We start from the raw sequence: 18248 nt of genomic DNA, 5'->3' as shown, positions 1-18248 counted from the left end.
GGATAATGGAGAGGCTTTCACTTTGTGATTTTGATTCCTTGTTCTTTCTCAGGTGTGTTTGTTATAGGCAAGTGTGGTTGTTCAAGATCAAAGTTCTAATTAAAGTTAAGTAATAACACAGGTTGCTTAAATAATCCCTGCTGTCATGTCCCAATTTCTCAGGATGATGACTCAGGTTTGCTGATTCCCAGGTCAGGATTAAGATGAAACAACACCAGGGATCCTTTAACTCACAAAACTCAACTTTTATTTGCTCGCAACAAGAATTGGCATGAAACTATGTCAGTAAACTGTGTAACATCTGCTAACCCTGCATCACCAAACATATACTACAGGCCTTGCTTATCTGGGAATCAGTTCAGGGAAGACAATAAGGAGAGCCCTCCCGTTGAGTCACGAGGTTCAGAGCAGACCCCCTTGCTTTCTAGACTCCTTCTCGGAGAGGAGCCTAGGGGCAGCTGGATCCGCTCTTAGTCCCAGACTTGGTCAACGGTTTATGTCTAAAGGGATGAGGTGTAGGGACTGTGGAAAAGGAAAGAGAACAAGACAGAGAAAAAGGAAGAGAGAAAGATCTTACTGGTTCTGGGTCCAGCGTTGGTTCAGTCAGCTGAGGGGTCCAGTTCCAGTGGGCTTGTGTGCCCGGGGCTTCAGTTTGTGTCCTTTTATCATCCTTGCCTGTCCTTCGGGTGGGCATTAGGCTAATTAGGTGTCAAGAGCGGTTTGTGAGCCTTTGGGCTTGGGGATCGTTTGGGGAATAACTTCCCCTTCCCTGCATGGTGAGCTGCCCTGCTCAGCATATCAGAACAGCACATCAGAACACGGAGCTGTGCACCCTTGAGCACACCCTCCCCCTCCTGTTGCTGATGGGCTTCTTTTCACCTGTGGTTCCTTGCTAGGCAGAGTTCCTTGTTATGCAGAGTTAGTCATTAAGCAGAACTTGCCCCACCACAATGTTTAAGACATTAACTCTTTCAGTCTCTCACACCTGCTATGCTTTTTGTTGCAATATTTTTATCCCATATGATCTTGTCTTCTAACTATCACAGTTTTAGAGCAATCTGTGGTAAGTAGGGTAAAGAACTAAAATTGTGTAAAGGTGCCTGAAGTGTCAACAGCTTCAGTACCGAAGAGTGATGTTAAGGGCCACCCCACTTATTTTAAGTGTCCAGCATTGTAGTGGGATTTGGAGGGGTTCTGCCATCTTTTGTCTGGGAACAACTGTGCCCTCCTTAGGACTTTGGCTTGTGCAAGAAATTTAATATGTGGTGCTCAGCCAAAAGTACTGGCCAGCCTTGGCTTATTGCTTGGAGATGGGTTCAGTTCCCTCTTCATCTTGAAGGGACTAAGCCCATATCTTCTGTGTTTTTTGGGGGGTAACATAGTTATCAGGCTGTGAGTTTATATTGAGGAATCCTTCCTTCCCCTTGTCGAAACTTTTGCCTCCTGGGTTCTTGGTTGCATAGTGGAGTAGGGCCAAAACCCAGCCAGCAGTGAGGGAATGTGCCTCGTAGCCTAAGGTCCTCAGCTGGAAAGAGGGATTGCTCCTGTCTATTGACTCACTTTCTAGTGTGAAATATTTATAATCCTGACAGCTTTTTTCAAGCTCTGAGCAGTCAGGCTCCTTCTGGCTTGGGCTTTTGCATTCCTGTCTGAGCAGTGGCCTGATGCCAAGGGGAAAGCTGAAGAGAGCTGTGCTTAATGCCCTTTAGGGGGTAGGGCATCTACCCAGAAGGTAGAGGATGCAAGTTAAAGTGCCTTTGGGCCAAATGCCCCAGTACCAGCTGACTGAATGAGGTGTCCTAATTTAGTGCTTTTTTTTTTTTTTGAGGAAAATAGGACAATCATCTGAACCAAATGTGTGGTAAAGGTGGTCATGTATAGGATTTTGGGCTCTGAGTCAGCCTTGTACAGATGCCTGCTTGTAACCTTGAGTTCAGTATTAAATTCAGTGTTCAGGACATGTTAATGCATTTCCTTTCTTGTCACTTCTTTTGGACAGCTCACCAAGCATTACTGAGAAGGGATATATGGAGAATGCTGAGTTTAGACCTGGTGTTTCCTAGGGTAGGTCCCTAGGTCAGCACTGGCACTTCACAAGCACCAGACTTGTAATGTTCACCCATGCAATGCTTACTGTGTTGCTCCTGTTCTAGCAGTGTCCAGAAAATCAAAGGATGAGCTATTTGTAGATAGCTATTAATTAAGTTTCTCCTGGAGAGTGCAGGATCCTTTTTACCTGTTTAAACTTCTGTGCTTATCTTTTTGGAGGACACTTCTGTTGCATATAGGATAAGGAGGTAGCCTCAACCAGTTCCTGTTCTGTGCTATGTATGTGTATGTACTTATGTTGTGGTTTAACACCAGCCAGCAACTAAGCACCATGCAGCTGCTCACTCACTTTCCCCCCCACCCAGTGGGATGGGGGAGAGAACTGGGGGGGGGGGGGGGGGGGGGGGGAGTAAAACTCATGGGTTGAGATAAGAACAGTTTAATAGAACAGAAAAGAAGAAACTAATAATGATAACACTAATAAAATGACAACAGTAATAATAAAAGGATTGGAATATGCAAGTGATGCACAGCGTGATTGCTCACCACCTGCTGACATGCCCAGTTAGTCCTTGAGTGGTGATCCCCCTCACCCCCACTCCCCCCAGTTTATATACTAGATGTGATGTCACATGGTATGGAATACCCCGTTGGCCACTTTGGGTCAGCTGCCCTGGCTGTGTCCCCTCCCAAATTCTTGTGCCCCTCCAGCCTTCTTGCTGGCTGGGCATGAGAAGCTGAAAAATCCTTGACTTGAGACTAAACACTACTTATCAACAACTGAAAACATCAGTGTTATCAACATTCTTCTCATACTGAACTCAAAACATAGCACCGTACCAGCTACTAGGAAGACAATTAACTCTATCCCAGTTGAAACCAGGTCAGGAAATATGGGAGGAAATCTTTCTGTTTAAAAGGATGATGAGTTTAAAATCAGTCCTTAAACAGTTTGTTATTGGCTGGTTTGGTTTTTTTTTGCATATTCTTAGGTTTTTCTGGTGAAATTTTCTCATTAGTTTGCTGTAGTCATTTGTGTTTTGGTTGAAGCTGTGATTCTTTACTGACATCATTTCACATTGGAAGCAACTTTAATGTCTTATGATAACATGTACAAGAATGTCAGATCAGTCTGTTTAATTTGCAAATTAAAAGCCACAAGAGCAAGATTTTTTTGTGTTGAACTACTGAACTGTAAGGATAATTGAACTAGTGATTCAGACTTCCATGATCATTAATCTGATATTGCACTAGCTGTGTTTTACAGTTAACTGTTCACAGTAAAAAAGTAAATGAGTTATGTGTTACCTTAGGTATAATTAGATATGTTGCCTTGTGTGTTTATTTTGGAGAGTAGAGCAGAAACATTAGGGAAAAAAAAAAAACCCCTATGGTACAGGCTGCAAAGCCCCATGTGGAAGTGATTGTACAATGGATGTGAGCTCTGCAGCACATATAGCTTAGTGCATAGTATGGGTGTCGTGGTTTAACCCCAGCCAGCAACTAAGCACCACGCAGCCGCTCACTCACTCCCCCCCCACCCAGTGGGATGGGGGAGAAAATTGGGAAAAGAAGCAAATCCACGGGTTGAGATAAGAACAGTTTAATAGAACAGAAAAGAAGAAACGAATAATGATAATACTAATAAAATGACAACAGCAATAATGAAAGGATTGGAATGTACAAATGATGCACAGTGTAATTGCTCACCACCCGACGACTGGCACCCAGCTAGTCCCCGAGCGGCGATTCCCCGCCCCCACTTCCCAGTTCCTATACTGGATGGGACGTCACATGGTATGGAATACCCTGTTGGCCAGTTTGGGTCAGGTGCTCTGGCTGTGTCCTGTGCCAACTTCTTGTGCCCCTCCAGCTTTCTCGCTGGCTGGGCATGAGAAGCTGAAAAATCCTTGACATTAGTCTAAACACTACTAGCAGCAACTGAAAACATCGGTGTTATCAACATTCTTCTCATACTGAACTCAAAACATAGCACCGTACCAGCTACTAGGAAGACAGTTAACTCTATTCCAGCTGAAACTAGGACAATGGGTTACCCTGCTTTGGATTTGCTGAGGAAAATTTATTTTTATTTATTTTTTTTCCCTGCTGATAGGAGAATGACAGCATTTTAATCCTGATGGCTGCAGCCAGTAAAATGGCCCGATGTAAAATATGAAATCTGGTGTCCACATACTACCTTGAAAGGTTGGACAGCATTGCAGCAAACATGAAGGAGCTTGTGCTGCATATGTCATTGCTTGGATATTCCTGAGGATGCTTCCCCAGCATCTGACTCCTTGTTTTTTTCATCTGAGGAAGATTGGTACTGCTGAGCCTGAAATGCTGTCTCACTTGCTGTTATCGTGGGCTGTAAACAGCCACTGTGTTCAACCTTTGTATCTCTGTAGGCTTTTTATCTTGAAAAGATGATGTGACTTTGAGCAACGCTAAACAGTAGTTATTTATGTAGCTGTCTTCCAGTTATTTTTTTTGAGATAAATACTTTGAAGCCATAAAATATACTGGATCTGCAGCAAAGCTGCCAGTATATTTGCTTTTAGCACAAGAGCCATCTTGCCAGCAGGAGAAAGTACTTTTTCCTACAAACCCCAAATTGACTCAAAGGTGGTTGGTTGGTTGGGGGGGGGGGGGGGGGTTTGGGTGTTTTTTTTGTTTGTCTGTCTTTTTTTAAAGCACCTGGAACTGATTTTAACTAGTGCTCCTGTGTTAGTTTCAGCATCTGAATCTTCTTTTTCTATGATCACACATTGATACTTACTTTGAATGATACCCTATTGGGACGAGGCCAACTGAAAATACTGCAGAGTAACTTAAGTAGCAAACAATCTACTCAAATGAGGCTAATCTCTGCATAATGAGAGTGAAGGAGCATATTTTGAAACTTGTATCCTTTTGCAGGAGGCAGTCAGTGCTGTTGGCATATTTTAAGGGCAAGATATGTGTTACTCCTTGTGTAATGTATAGTATGATGAGGCTGTGACTTGCTAGGTGCTTGCAAACATGCAAAGTTGACCCAGCCCACAAATGCAATAAGGGGTTTGTAGCTACTAATGAGCTGCAAAAATGATGGTTACTGTACAGCTTGTGGTATGCAAATATAAGTAAATTGGAGCTCTCCTGAAAGCCCAGCATACTCTGAAGGGTGGTGATGAGTGATTTTTCTGCTGTAACTAGGCTGTGTAAGAGCTGGCTTCTGGTGAGTGCTTGCTTCTTCCACTTTCCCAAAAAGTTAAACACAGGATGTTAATGACATGCTCTGTAGAAGTACATGTGCTGCTGAAGCTGTAATTTTAAAATCTACATTGTAAGTCAGGTGATCACCAAGTCTGGTCAAAAATTGCTGGCTTGTTTAGTGATAAAGATAGCCAAGCAAGTAGGTCACTAATTTAACTTAGATTATTTTTCCCTGTTGCCATACCCCTGCACTACAGCTGCTAAGATATTGCTTGGGTATTAGGATGGATAAGGAAGGAAAACCCTGGGTATGTTTGGCTGTGTGTGGTTTTTTTTTTTTTTCTTCCCAGAGTAGAAAAGTACTGATAAAGTATATGTATGAAGTTTTCAGATTATCAACAGATTATTAACACTTAAAACCACAATTGATTAGTATAAAAAATTGTCCTGTCATGAGTTTTCTACTAGGAGAGGTAACAGGCATTTGTGCAGGATTTCAGTAGTAGCCAAAGGCTTCTGGTTGGGATTTTTTTCTTGTGTATGCAATCCCACACTTCTTGAAAGAGCCAAGTGGCTGCTTGGTCTAAATGTGTCCTGCCTAAACTGTTGACACTTAACTCCAGAAATAAAGGTGTAAGTGGTCACTTCTTCTGAAATAAACCATTTAAGGTAAAAATGAGGGACTTTCTAGCTAGTTTTGTTACCTGGCTGCACAAACAGTGGTGCCAGCTGTCGTGCCAGCTATGGTGCCAGGAGAGGTGGGAGGAGGAACCTCTGCTGTGACTTGTGCTGGTTTGTTCTTTACTTCTTGCTTGGGGCTTATAGTGTTTGGATGCTAAGATATTTCTTAAGCTATAATACTGAGGATTTATCAAACCCATAGTTGAGTGCAAGAAGTAGGAAACAGTTTATGTACTTTTAGTTTTGGGGGGTTCAAATGCCAGTGACAATTAATGCTGCCTACACTGTCATTCATCTGGTTCTTAATAATCTGTTTGATGTAGTAATTCTGATTGTTGCTTGTATCCTAATGTGACAACACATTCACTGTGGTGCTACTTCAAACATTTGTAGTGGTGGAGAGAAGGCATGTTGGTAGTGAGCAAGCTTGATACTGAGAAGATGTGATGTTCAAAGATAGCTGGGTAAGGAGGGAATCTTCATTAATGGGAAAAATATAGGTGCAAGCTCAGGTTTCTAGAGATATTTTGAACTTAGTTCAGTAGAAACTTATCAGGTGGTAATGTGGAGACTTTCTACCATCATTTCTCCTGGACAACTATAACAAAGTTTACAAGGGTGCTGCTTTCTCTTTGCAATACCTTCTTGGAATTGAAATCTCTCTCTTCAACTGAGAAGTCCAAGCCACATCTTTAATCTCCTTTTTAAAACTAGTTTCCATCTGTGTTCACCATCCAGTATCCCTTGAGCTTCCTCAGTGCTTTGGGTTTGCTGTAACATTTTCTGTTACTTTAAAATGCCTCCTTGCTGTTGACAGGTTCTTCATGCTACAGCACAGTGAAGTTGACTGCATGGAAAATCAGTTTGAAAGAATCTCCAAATCTGGTTTTGGTACTAATATGCAGTTACTTCCAAACAGTTGATATTTGAATCAAACTGTCATATTTTAATTTGTTGTCCTTCCCAATACTGATTTATGTGCTAAATCACAATTGCTTATGCCTGCTCAGTCTACTGTTTTGTCCCTGATACTGCCTGGTATGTTTTAATAAAAAACTTGCACAGTGAAAGTTCAGCTGCCTTATTTTGGTGGGGAGGAACAGAGCAACAAAATAAAGGCTTTAAATATGGTTTGGTCACCCCTTGTAAATGATTATAGGCATTTGTGTGAACAACTACTTTCAGCATCTCATCTGCATGTGCTGCTAATGTGGCAGCCTGTCCCCCAGAGATGGACACTGGAGGCTCACCTGGGGTCTCTGCAGAGTGTTTTAATTGAGAATGGCACGGTGTAACTTAGTACTCCTGGTCTTTCATGGTAGCAGGAAGATAATTCACTGAATTTCTCAGTTAAAATTGTAAATCTTAATTTCCCCCACAGCCTTTTTTATTTTGCATTATAATAGTTTGGTAAGTACCACTTGAACTGTGTAGGACACTGAAAAATAATATTGGACTAAATACAGCTTTCTGAAAGCATCCTCTGAGAAGAATCCAGGAGTCTAAATGCTGACTTCTGGAGTGTGGGTAGTGGGTTTGGTGTCGTCTTTGCATCTTTCCTGTACAGACAGATAAACGCTTCAAGGCTACGAAGTGGCAGACTAAAATGGTGCACACAGTACCTGAAATAAATTTGGATTTTCAGACTATTCTAGGCTATTTAGCCTAGCCTAGAAGCTAATGACCTAACAATTCAGTTGGAGGAGACCAGGGCTGTTAGTGAAACAAAAATCCACAGATGCTTCTCCTTCAAGTTTGAATCTCCCTGTAGGGGAAACAGAGTTTTCAGAGAGTTCCCTGAAATAAAACCCAATAGCAATGAGGTTACTATTAAGCAGGCATCCTTTATTACAGTGCTGGGCAGCACTGGGGATGAGTCTACCACGAGTGCTCCAATGACTTGGAAAACTTTAGGAAGTTGTATACATTAAGGTAATACATAATCATAGAATTTCTGGGAATTTATTTACATAAACATGAGATTTCTGAGAACTCATTAATATATGTAAATGTCTATTCCTGCATGCACAGTTGTCTTTTTTGGTGGTCTTTGGGGGTCCTCTGGTGGTCTTTGATAGTCTTCCTCACTTGTCTGCTAGTTGACCTCTTCCTCTGATTCCACACAGTGGTACATTTTATATGTTTGGATAGCTTATCCTAAAGAATGTTTGTTAGCAACTCTACTATCTACTCTTCCTTAATCAACATCCCTTTGATGCAAACCATACTGACAAACCAGGCTGATTTATCTGAAAAAAAGGCTTAAAGTTATCTTCTCAGGGAACAGAAAGGAACATATGTTTGGGTTGAGTGGCTAAGGTATTTACACCACCTCCCTTGTCCTGCGAGTTTGATCCTTTCATTAGGACACTGAAATTTCAAAACTAAATACTACCATGTAAAAAACCTTCCAGCTAATGCTTTTTGCTTACATTTTAGGGAAGGGCTAAATGTGTTTAATGAAGTTAAGGAAGTTTTCTTGAGTTAGATGACCAAGGGGTCACTGGGGTCAGTTCCAAGGAAGGGAACAGAGTGACCATCTAGTTTGGGATACCCTGGCATCATACATTTCCTTGCTTCATTATACTACTCTGTGCAAGTGTGCTAGGTTTTATACTGATGTCTCTGCAAATCTCATGTGGTAAGCCTCTGACCTAGCCAAAACATTTGAGATGGGAGTGCCCTGACTCAGACATAACATGCTTTTGCATGTGCAGTTCATGCTTCAGATTCTATAGAGGAGCTGCTGCTCTGCTTTATTAACACTACTTAGCAGTTGTAGAAATGCTGGTTATTAGAGCTGGATTGCAGACATTTTTGCCATAGTATGCAACTTAAACCAAGCAGCTGCAGCTGGTTTCCTGGGGTACCAGAGCAGAAGCCACCAACGGATTAGATGATGTTCCCCTTTTGGTCTTGGACTCAGTTGCCTAGGTTGTCAAGTGTCTAATCAACTTACATTGCAGGTTTGTTTGAAATGTACAATATTTGGAAAGGATTAGCAAAATCAATATGATGTAATTTATTTTGTAGCACATGAAGCTGAAAACTGGTGATGCAGTCAAAGGCAGGCATCTTTATTATTTGCTCTGCTTTCTATGGTAGATGTAGGACATCTACTTGTGTAACTCCCAAGTATCCTATTAGGAAGGTTAAGGATTTCTCACAACGCTGTATATTAGTGTAAATGTCTGTCTTAAAATGAGATATAGAGGATAACTTGTCAAGCACTCTGATTTTTGTTTGATACCCAGATGAGTTGTATGCTGTTCTTACTTTAATACTGATGCTGAAATTTAATAAGCTTTGACCTGAGCACTTCAAATGTTGGGAATATCAAAAGGTCCCTTGAAGAAAAGTAATTTTTTTTTTTTTTTTAAGCTTCTCTTTTCAGATAGCAAACACTGAAAAGTAACCTTCAGAACAAAACTTGCATACTTTCTGTAACAGGAATTTGTAGTAACTCTCTTGCCATTTGTGGTGGTAATTGGGGGGTGGAGGGAACAAGTTTTCCAAACTTCAAAGCATAGCATGCTAATTTGGAGCTGTATTGAGTGTCTTGAATTACAGACTGAGAGATCCTTACTCTACTGCTAAAACCTAGTTTGGTTTGAATGTATACATCTAATATTCGTGATGATGATAATGAACTAAAAGTTAATACACTTTAAAGTCCTTCAGCAGTGGTGTAGTCAAGAGATGAGGAGACTGAGCATCAAGAAATCTATAGGGTACCCTGTTTGGGAGGGGGAAATCCTTGTTGAACAATGTTTTTTTGCTTCCTCTGATTCTAAATCTGACTTGAAACAAAAGCATATATAATTAATGTCGTAGATGCATATCTCCAACATACATATAGTAAGAAACAAAACAAAGGATGCTACTTAACCCCTGGAAGGAGTTAACGAGGCATGACCCTGAGAGAAGGGAGTACCCAGATAAGCACAAGGGAAACTCTACTACTGATAAAGTCAAACTTTGAGTGAACTATCCTAATTAACATAGTAAAAACCCCGCCCTCGGGTAGGGAAAGCCCCCTACCAACAGCAGCCCCTTCCTCAAGGCGCATGCGCAATAAAAGAGGAGGACGCTGTGACTTTAAGCGGAGACGAGGCTTGCGAGAACCAATAGGAGCAAGGGTGAGCGAAACTGTAAAAGTACTGATCGTTGTTGCGCGGGGTGTATAAATGTTCTCCGTGTGTTCACCGAGGGGTGCTAGCTGTGTGGAGTTACCACCTGGTACCCATCTCTGTGCAAACATGAAATAAACGAATATCTCGGCTCTGTGTGTTATCGGCTCTTCGCACACCGGGTGAAGAACCCCGTTTTGGGACAACATGGGGATTCTGCTATTTTCTGGGATAGGAAGGGAAAAATCAAAGCCATTATTAAGTTCATGTGACAGTGGTAAGTGAGCTGTCTTTCTCTCCAGCAGGTTTCAGAAAGCGCTAACTTCTGCTGACCTAATTGATGCTAAAGGTGATAACTAAGCTTTCTAAAAAGCTCTCAAGGCTACTATTAGAGTAGGTATTCATGACTGTACTAATAGGTGGGTGCAAAGTGGGAGTTGAAAGGGATTCTCTTATCTCTGTATGATTGCTTAGCTATTGCCATGCAGGGGAGGAGAGCTCCTCTGTTACTGCAAAGCATCTTTGCAGTAAGGAGATGTTAATATTAAAATATAAACGTTGTGTCTGGGTGTGTTTAAGTGCACTAAAGTGTTTAAAAAAAGTGGGGGATTGCATTTTTATTTTTGTACTTCAAGAAATTTGTCCATTTATAAAAGCAGTGTGAAGATTTTCTTTAACAAGTTCAAGATGGTAGTGCTTATGTGAACATTAAAATGAATGCTAGCAATGTTCCTTGTCCATGGGTTTGGTGCATAGGAAATGATGCTGCCATTTTGTTGAGCCACTTTGTCCTTTAAAGTCTGAGAGTTATTGAGTTTGAGGTGTTTGGCATTAAAAAAACCAAGCTTGTTGGCCTTAAGCTTGAGTAGCATAGTGTAAACTTCTGCTTCCAGTGGGATAGTTAAAGGTCAAGTAGTTCTGGACATCTGCAGGATAATTCTGTATTGCACCAGAACTAACAATGTTGGATATAAATCAGTATAATGTTGGGCAGGCATGAGTAATTTTAAGGTTCAGATATGCAGAGGTCTTTAGAAGCAGTTGTGCTGCTTGGTTGAACTGTTCATGTGCCTAATACAGAAAATGAGCATGGTGGCATGGCCAAGGTCACTAGCTGTTGATCCTTCTTTGCAATGGGAAACGTATTTTTGCACTGATCACCCCAAATCCTGCTTTGGTGTACTTTATAGGTGTTGGTGGGGCTGTTCCTAAGAGGAGCATAATCTTTGTTTCACATAGTCAGTTTAGGGTTGGAGGGATGCGGAGGCAAATTGTACTGATCTGTGAAATGCATAACCCTTTTGGTACAGTAAGGGAGGCTCTTGGATCTGATACTCGACTTCCCAGACTGCCTTCAGTGCTAGCGAAGGTTACTGCTGTTGCAGTCTCTGATGGAGACCATTTTGTTCAGCTGAAAATGCTTTTCCTTAGGGGCTATGAAAACTGGGACAAGGTGAGGCAGGAGGGACTGAGCAGTGGTTCTAGTGAATAATGCTGAATGTCCAAGAATGGGAACAAAGAGAATTTTGTGAGGTTTGTGTGTTGGTTGTGGTGGGGTTTTTTTGTTTGTTTGTTGTGTTTTTTTTTTTTTTTTTTTTTTTTCCTGGGAAAGTGCTTGGAATCAGTTCCTGCAGTTGTCCCCCATGCCACTACCCTTGTAGTGCAGGTACTTCCTCCACATGTTACTTGAAACTCTTTGCAATATGACAGGGTGCATAACCTGAGATATTTTTTGTGAGCTCTTATGTTCCATTATTGCCCCTTGTATGGCTAGATACTCTTAAAACTGAAAATATACGTATAGTATAAGGCTTTTCTTAGACTAAAATTTGCAGCATGTAGTTGTTCCTGTACAGAAACACAACTGAGAGAAGCACAGAATAAAGTAGCTAGAAAACAGTTGACTCCTGTTGGTCACCTTGCAGCATTCTCCCATCCTGGTCAATAGCATGCTGATCTCCCCCAAAATCTGCCAAGACATACAGAGCTCTTAAATGCATGTCTTTGCACGTCTGCTCCACAATAGCATCTAGATAACTGTTTGGTTTTTTAGGAAATGAATTTCATGTAGGAACATAATTTTAACCAAGTAAAACTATAGCTTTGTAGGCTACATAGGGAGGGAAGAAATTGTATTTGACTTCCAGTCAATTTGCAGTGTAATTTTCATCCAGGGATCTAACACAGCAGTATGGCTTATTATATTTATAATTTAAATAATATATGATGATGCTTAGCTTTTTATATATAATTTATTAGGCAGAGGATGCCTTGAGGACTATACTTTATATTTTTTTTTATGTCCAGGTGTTCTAAAGCAAACCCTGGCAAGTACTAAAATGTACTGAACATGTGTAGATGGCTGTTAAGTTAGTCTGCAAACAGCTGTATAATTTTTGGTAGTATTTGGAAAAAAATTCAACATCAATTGTTAATTATTTGATCTGGGGGAAATTTTACTCTGCATATCAGATGGAGTCATAAGGAAGAGAGAGACCTATAGTTGTCAGACAAATCTTTCGGCTGCTAAAAAACCAAACCTCTGAAGTACTTAGTGTCTAGTCTGCAATTGTAGTTGCAAAGTACTGAAACAGCATTAACTTTTTCAGTGTCTGAACCTTTTAACTACCAACAGAAGTTGGCTGTTTTGTTCAGTACCTGATGCCAGATGAGCCTTTAAGTTCTCAAGTTCTTTAAGGGTTCTTACTGGAACCTAAATGGTATGCGAGTGGATGCAAGCAAATCACCAAATGTGGGTTGTTTTGCTTTTTTTTGTGCTAGGCTAAAGAAAGTGTTACATCAGTATTAATGCTTATCAAAAAGTGTAATGTTTCAGGGCTTTCTGAAAGAGTGAAACTAGCTTTCCAGTTTTTATGTGCCATATCAGTGTGGCTACTTCGTACACAGGTTGCAAGATTGGAGAAACTGCATAGTTAATGATACCTGCTCTCAGGCTTGCCAAATGGAGTGCAAACAGAACTGCTTCCAGTTGATACTGCTAAACACAGTTCATGCTCTGGAAAAGCCCTTTTCCAGCAGTAAAACGTTCTCCAGTCTTGGTACCTATGGAAGACACTGCTCTAATGTCTGTGTAAAATTTCTCAAAGGATGTATTTCTGCAGTGCTAATCTTAAACATCCTTATCTTCTGTGCGCATAGACACAATTTATTTAAAAATAGTGGTCTACCTGTGTCAGTATGTAACTTGGTGCATAAATCAGGTATAAACACTGCTCCCTGTTCTAGGAAACTTTCAGAACTCTTTATTTGGTTTATGTACTAAATGTTATCTACAAGCAGAAGAGGACAAGTAGCAAGCTGGTGTGTTCCCTTATTTGAATCAAGGCAAGGTAAAACTTGTAGGTAGAGCACTATTTAAATCATCCTACTTGGTACCAAGTATGTGCATGGCTTTCAGATGCTGATCGCTGGTAACCTGACTAGGAGTAATGCATCTGTAGGCTAGTGTGAATACCAGCAAGGCTGTTAGCTTATACTTGAGTATCTGTTAAATCATAATCACATTACTTTATCACCACTAGAGGCTCCTCCAAGACATGCTTTGGATATGTTTGTGTCAGGAAGCAGCTTGTGCTTTAAGTAGCATGCGGATGTCTGAATCTGTCAGTGTAACATAACACCTCTTTACAAGCAATGAATTAATTTTTTTAATCAAAATAATCAGTCATTATCTTGATGGTATGGTTGAACCTGAATCATCAATTTGAAATAGTTACTGATCATTAACTACTGATGAACTTTAAAGCAGTGTTGAATAGAAGCTTGTAGTGTTGCTTGCTAGTAACTGGAAAAAACAAGCATGAAAATATTTGTAATGATGAGTCATCCTGGTTTCAGCTGGGATAGAGTTAATTGTCTTCCTAGTAGCTGGTACAGTGCTATGTTTTGAGTTAGGTATGAGAAGAATGTTGATAACACACTGATGTTTTCAGTTGTTGCTAAGTAGTGTTTAGTCTCAAGTCAAGGATTTTTCAGCTTCTCATGCCCAGCCAGCAAGAAGGCTGGAGGGGCACAAGAAGTTGGGAGGGGACACAGCCAGGGCAGCTGACCCAAAGTGGCCAACGGGGTATTCCACACCATGTGATGTCCCATTTAGTATATAAACTGGGGGGAGTGGGGGTGGGGGGATCACCACTCGGGGACTAACTGGGTATTGGTCAGCAGGTGGTGAGCAATTGCACTGTGCATCATTTGTATATTCCAATCCTTTTATCATTACTGTTGTCATTTTATTAGTGTTATCATTATTAGTTTCTTCTTTTCTGTTCTATTAAACTGTTCTTATCTCAACCCACGAGTTTTACTACTTTTCCTGATTCTCTCCCCCATCCCACTGGGTGGGGGGAGAAGTGAGTGAGTGGCTGCGTGGTGCTTAGTTGCTGGCTGGGGTTAAAGCACGACATGAATTTGGGTAAATAATTTTCTTTTAACATCAACATATTTTATCCCAGCATAGATAAGGCTGTAATTGCCAACACAGACTATTTTAGGGTTCAGACACTTCCATGTATGTCTGGGGTAGGTTTCCCATAACAGGGCTGTACTTATGCTTGTATTCTCAAAACACTGTCAACTTTTGCTGCAAACTGATTATTACTGCATTGTAATTTGATAGGGTGTAGGTAGGCATATTGCATCAGGTGCAGTGTGTCTGAGATACAGGCTCTGATCAAACAGCATAACAACATTAAGACTAAGTTTTCAAGAATTAATCTTATAAGACAGGAAAGAATATCATCATGGGATCATGGCTAGCATACAAATAAGGATGAATTTCCTGTTCTCTGCCATTCCTGGGTTTTGGTAGCCTCAGCTTATTCCATATACAAGCAAGTCCTGTGCTCAGGTCTTATGTTTTTGCAGTTGTGTGGGTATCATTTTTCTCTGAATGGAGTAAGAGATAATCCAGTCCCCAAACTGATTGTGTGGATGCTACAATTTTTGAGTGTGATGGCATGCTGGAGCACCGTACTAGAGCTACTGGAGACACAGCATGCATTTTTGTAGATTAAGCATCAGTGATCTCCGTAGTCACAGATGCTTATGTGTGATGATCCTATTATTTAGAAAGTGGAGGAGCTTTTGGAGTCTTTGCAGGAAAGCAACATGGCTTGTTTCTGCGGAGGCATTGAAATAAGAAGGTGCTGTGTGGCTACTATATACATGAAGACCTATTGGAAGGTTATTTTTTTATTATCTGTTTCTCTAGCATTTGGTTAGTGTTCTCAAACTTCAAGACTTTAGAAAGGAAGGGCGAAGCTGAAAAATAAGTTATCCAAAATTCACCAGAAGGGTCTAAGTAGAAAGTGATGTCTCACAGTAGAAAAATTGCTCTGTCTTGAAGTTCTCTACCTTTTTTTTTTTTTTTTTTTCTTTTCTTGAGGTATCTTCATCCATGCTCCAGTTCTCACTAAAAGCAGACTGTCGATCTACCATAGATCTTGTCTTTTCTTTCCTGGTATGCCACTTATGGTGGTTGCTTATCTGTCATGCTTTTCTTCTAAAGTTGTCAGATCTGCCACTTCAAATCAAGAATAATATCTATGACATGCTTAAATACTGGAAGAAAAATTAAATGAGTTTTAATTTTCCCTCAGTTCCTTTCTTGGTACTGGTAGGCAATACTGCATAGTGTTAGAGCTATTTAAGGGTTGCTTTTAGTTGCACAATTGTACAAGTTTCCTCTGACTTTCCTACAAGATCCAGCTTTCTCTGTCCAAATAATCAGATCCCTTGCTTGCATTCTCATCTTACATGTGTCTCATTAAATTTGTGTCTCATTAAATTTGTGTCTCATTAAATTTGTGTCTCATTAAATTTGTGTCTCATTAAATTTGTGTCTCATTAAATTTGTGTCTCGACCTTGAAATCTTCTTGACCTGTGGTAGTCTGAAGTGGTTCTTCCTGACTGCTACTCTTACCCTGTATGCCTTCAAACTTAATGTAAATGGTTACAATTAGATACAAGCTTGAATTTCAAGGATGTTTGTTCATGTACCAAGCTTAGCTTGATTGCACTGGTTCTGCTTTTATCAGAAGTATAAAGGGTACCTTAAATATCTGTGCTGTACTGCAGATGAATCAACCTGCTTTGCACCCTTTTGTTGTCCCTTTCAGGAGATATTTCAGCAAACTGAGGATTCTGGTTTTATCTAGATATCATATTAGTCATTGACATGGCAACTAGTTGGAACATAGGTAGAAATATCAATGCTAGCTTTCACTTCAGTGTTGTACTTTCTCTTGTATATCCATCTGGCCTGAATGATGTCTTTTTAAGCATCTGTGTGTTAACAGTGATCAAGAACAACCATTTTGTAGATGGTTCTTGTCTAGCCATGTGTAATCAGCTTTTTAAATGGAGCATGGTTGTTACAGCAGGGAGGTGACTTCCTGGTGATCTGCAGGAGATGAGGACTGTATGTGAAGGGACATGTTCTTCAGTAGCTGTTTCCTGAGGTCCACATTGGGAGCATAAGGTCTATATGGTACCAGACACAAGGCAACCTGAGATGTGGTTCAAACAGTAGTACTTTGGAGCCACTGAAGACTAAAGCAGTGGAATATCTTGTCCTTGTGACTACAGCAGCAGTGCCTGGTGTAATGCAGCTGTTAAAACATATATTTGCAGGAGCTGGTACTGTGGCAGATTCAGGCTGGCAGCTGCTGCTTTTGCCCCCCAGCCCAGGCAAGAGCACTTTGTAGTGTGAGAAGTAGCAGCTTAATACTCTGCAGGCCTCAGTGATCTGCCTCTGTGTTTTGATTTTTGACTTAATGACTTCAAAACAGACACCCACCTTAAGTGAATTAAATGTATCATTTGAACTGGACTCCCTTTCCTTAGCAGGCCAAAGCTCTAACTGAGACTCTAACGGCTCAATAACACTGTGCAATTTGGGTTTTTGTCTTGTTTTGAAAAAATAAATCTGAGATCTGAGCTAGGATTCATCTTTCTTTAGTTCTCATCCCTTGTGGTGCAGTTTGCTGGCAACCGAGTCGTTGCTGCTCATGAATAAAGCTACACTGATTGTAATGCTGTGAGCTCCAAATCATCTAAAGCACAAGGCAGGGGTGAAAAGAGGTAGAGAATGACAGAATGCTGAATGCCTATTGAATTTAGCTCCTCACTAGCAAAAAAACCCCACCCAAAACCTGTTACCATAGAAACAATAGCCTGAGGAGCAAGGATGGGTATGTATCAGCCAACGCACTTATTTTAGCTTAAACTTTAAACTTGATCTGTTTGGAGCAGCCTATGATAATGGAGCTGAGAGGTGCATCATTATGCAATAATCTGAAAATATGCTTTTGTGTCTCAAATGTAGGCTTCTCGCTAGTGAATAACTTCTGACATAGTGCTGGTTCCTGCAGTGAACTAGAGGATGTTGGGCAGGGAGGCAGCTTGCATAGGTGTATCAGTCCTCACTAGGTCATACAGAATTATAGACACTTTGCAGACAGGTTGCACACTGGGGCTATGCATAATACAGTTGTATCACTAAGTGTTACCTGTGTCTCCCTAGATTTACTGCCTGTGACCAGCTCCAAACAGGAGGGTTCGTGATTGGTAATGCAATGGCTGAAAAATAAGTAGCATGGCTGTGTAAGTGCTTAGCTGGCTTGTGTGGCAGACAGCATAGATAAGTTTTTGACTGCAATTCCTAGGTGTTGCTGTTCAGTTTCTAGAAACCTATATCCCTTGTTTAAATAAACATTGGTATGCCAGCTTGTGAAGTCTCATAAGAACTGCTGCCTGCTGTCCTGAGAAAGGTGAAGTTGTGTAATGCTGCAGCACAGTGCTATGGTTTACACTTACAATGTTATAAATATTCCTTTCCCCTTGCTGCTTATGAAAGAGGTGACTGCATCAAGACCTGCCCTGTGTTTTTAGCAGAACATGTGACTGGCTGTCCCTTGAGAGCTTTCCTCTTGCATCCAGCCTGGCTTGCATATGAAGAGAATCAAGGCAATTAGTCATTCACTGACTCATGAATGGTGCTTGTTTAAAGAATTGTCTAAAAATAGTTAAAACTGGCTGAAGGAAAGGGTGTTTGTATATGGAGCTAGCTTGGATGTCTCTTCACTCAGCAGATGCAAATGGTATGGCTTGCTTCACTGAACAGTAAAGTGATCTGCTGTGTTTTGGTGAGTATGCAAATGGAGGAATGA

General features: G+C 40.8%; 1 protein-coding gene across 2 annotated transcripts in view; it reads left to right on the top strand.

Annotated features, from left to right (window-relative positions):
• The window catches only part of LOC121232879 (ubiquitin-conjugating enzyme E2 R2-like), a 78325-nt gene that overhangs the window by 27949 nt on the left and 32128 nt on the right, over positions 1 to 18248 (top strand). Inside the window, exon 2 of one of the 2 annotated variants that reach the window (XM_041121385.1) lies at positions 18171 to 18224. The exons of the other annotated variant lie outside the window; for it this stretch is intronic. Within the exon in view, the coding sequence (XP_040977319.1) occupies positions 18171 to 18224 (54 nt within the window). The remainder of the gene's footprint in view (positions 1 to 18170; positions 18225 to 18248) is intronic. 2 annotated transcript variants of the gene reach the window in all.

Source organism: Aquila chrysaetos (genome assembly GCF_900496995.4).
Source record: "Aquila chrysaetos chrysaetos chromosome W unlocalized genomic scaffold, bAquChr1.4 W_unloc_1, whole genome shotgun sequence".
NCBI lineage: Eukaryota > Metazoa > Chordata > Aves > Accipitriformes > Accipitridae > Aquila > Aquila chrysaetos.
The sequence above is the reverse complement of the archived record's forward strand: the minus strand, read 5'-3'. Positions and strand labels throughout refer to the sequence as shown.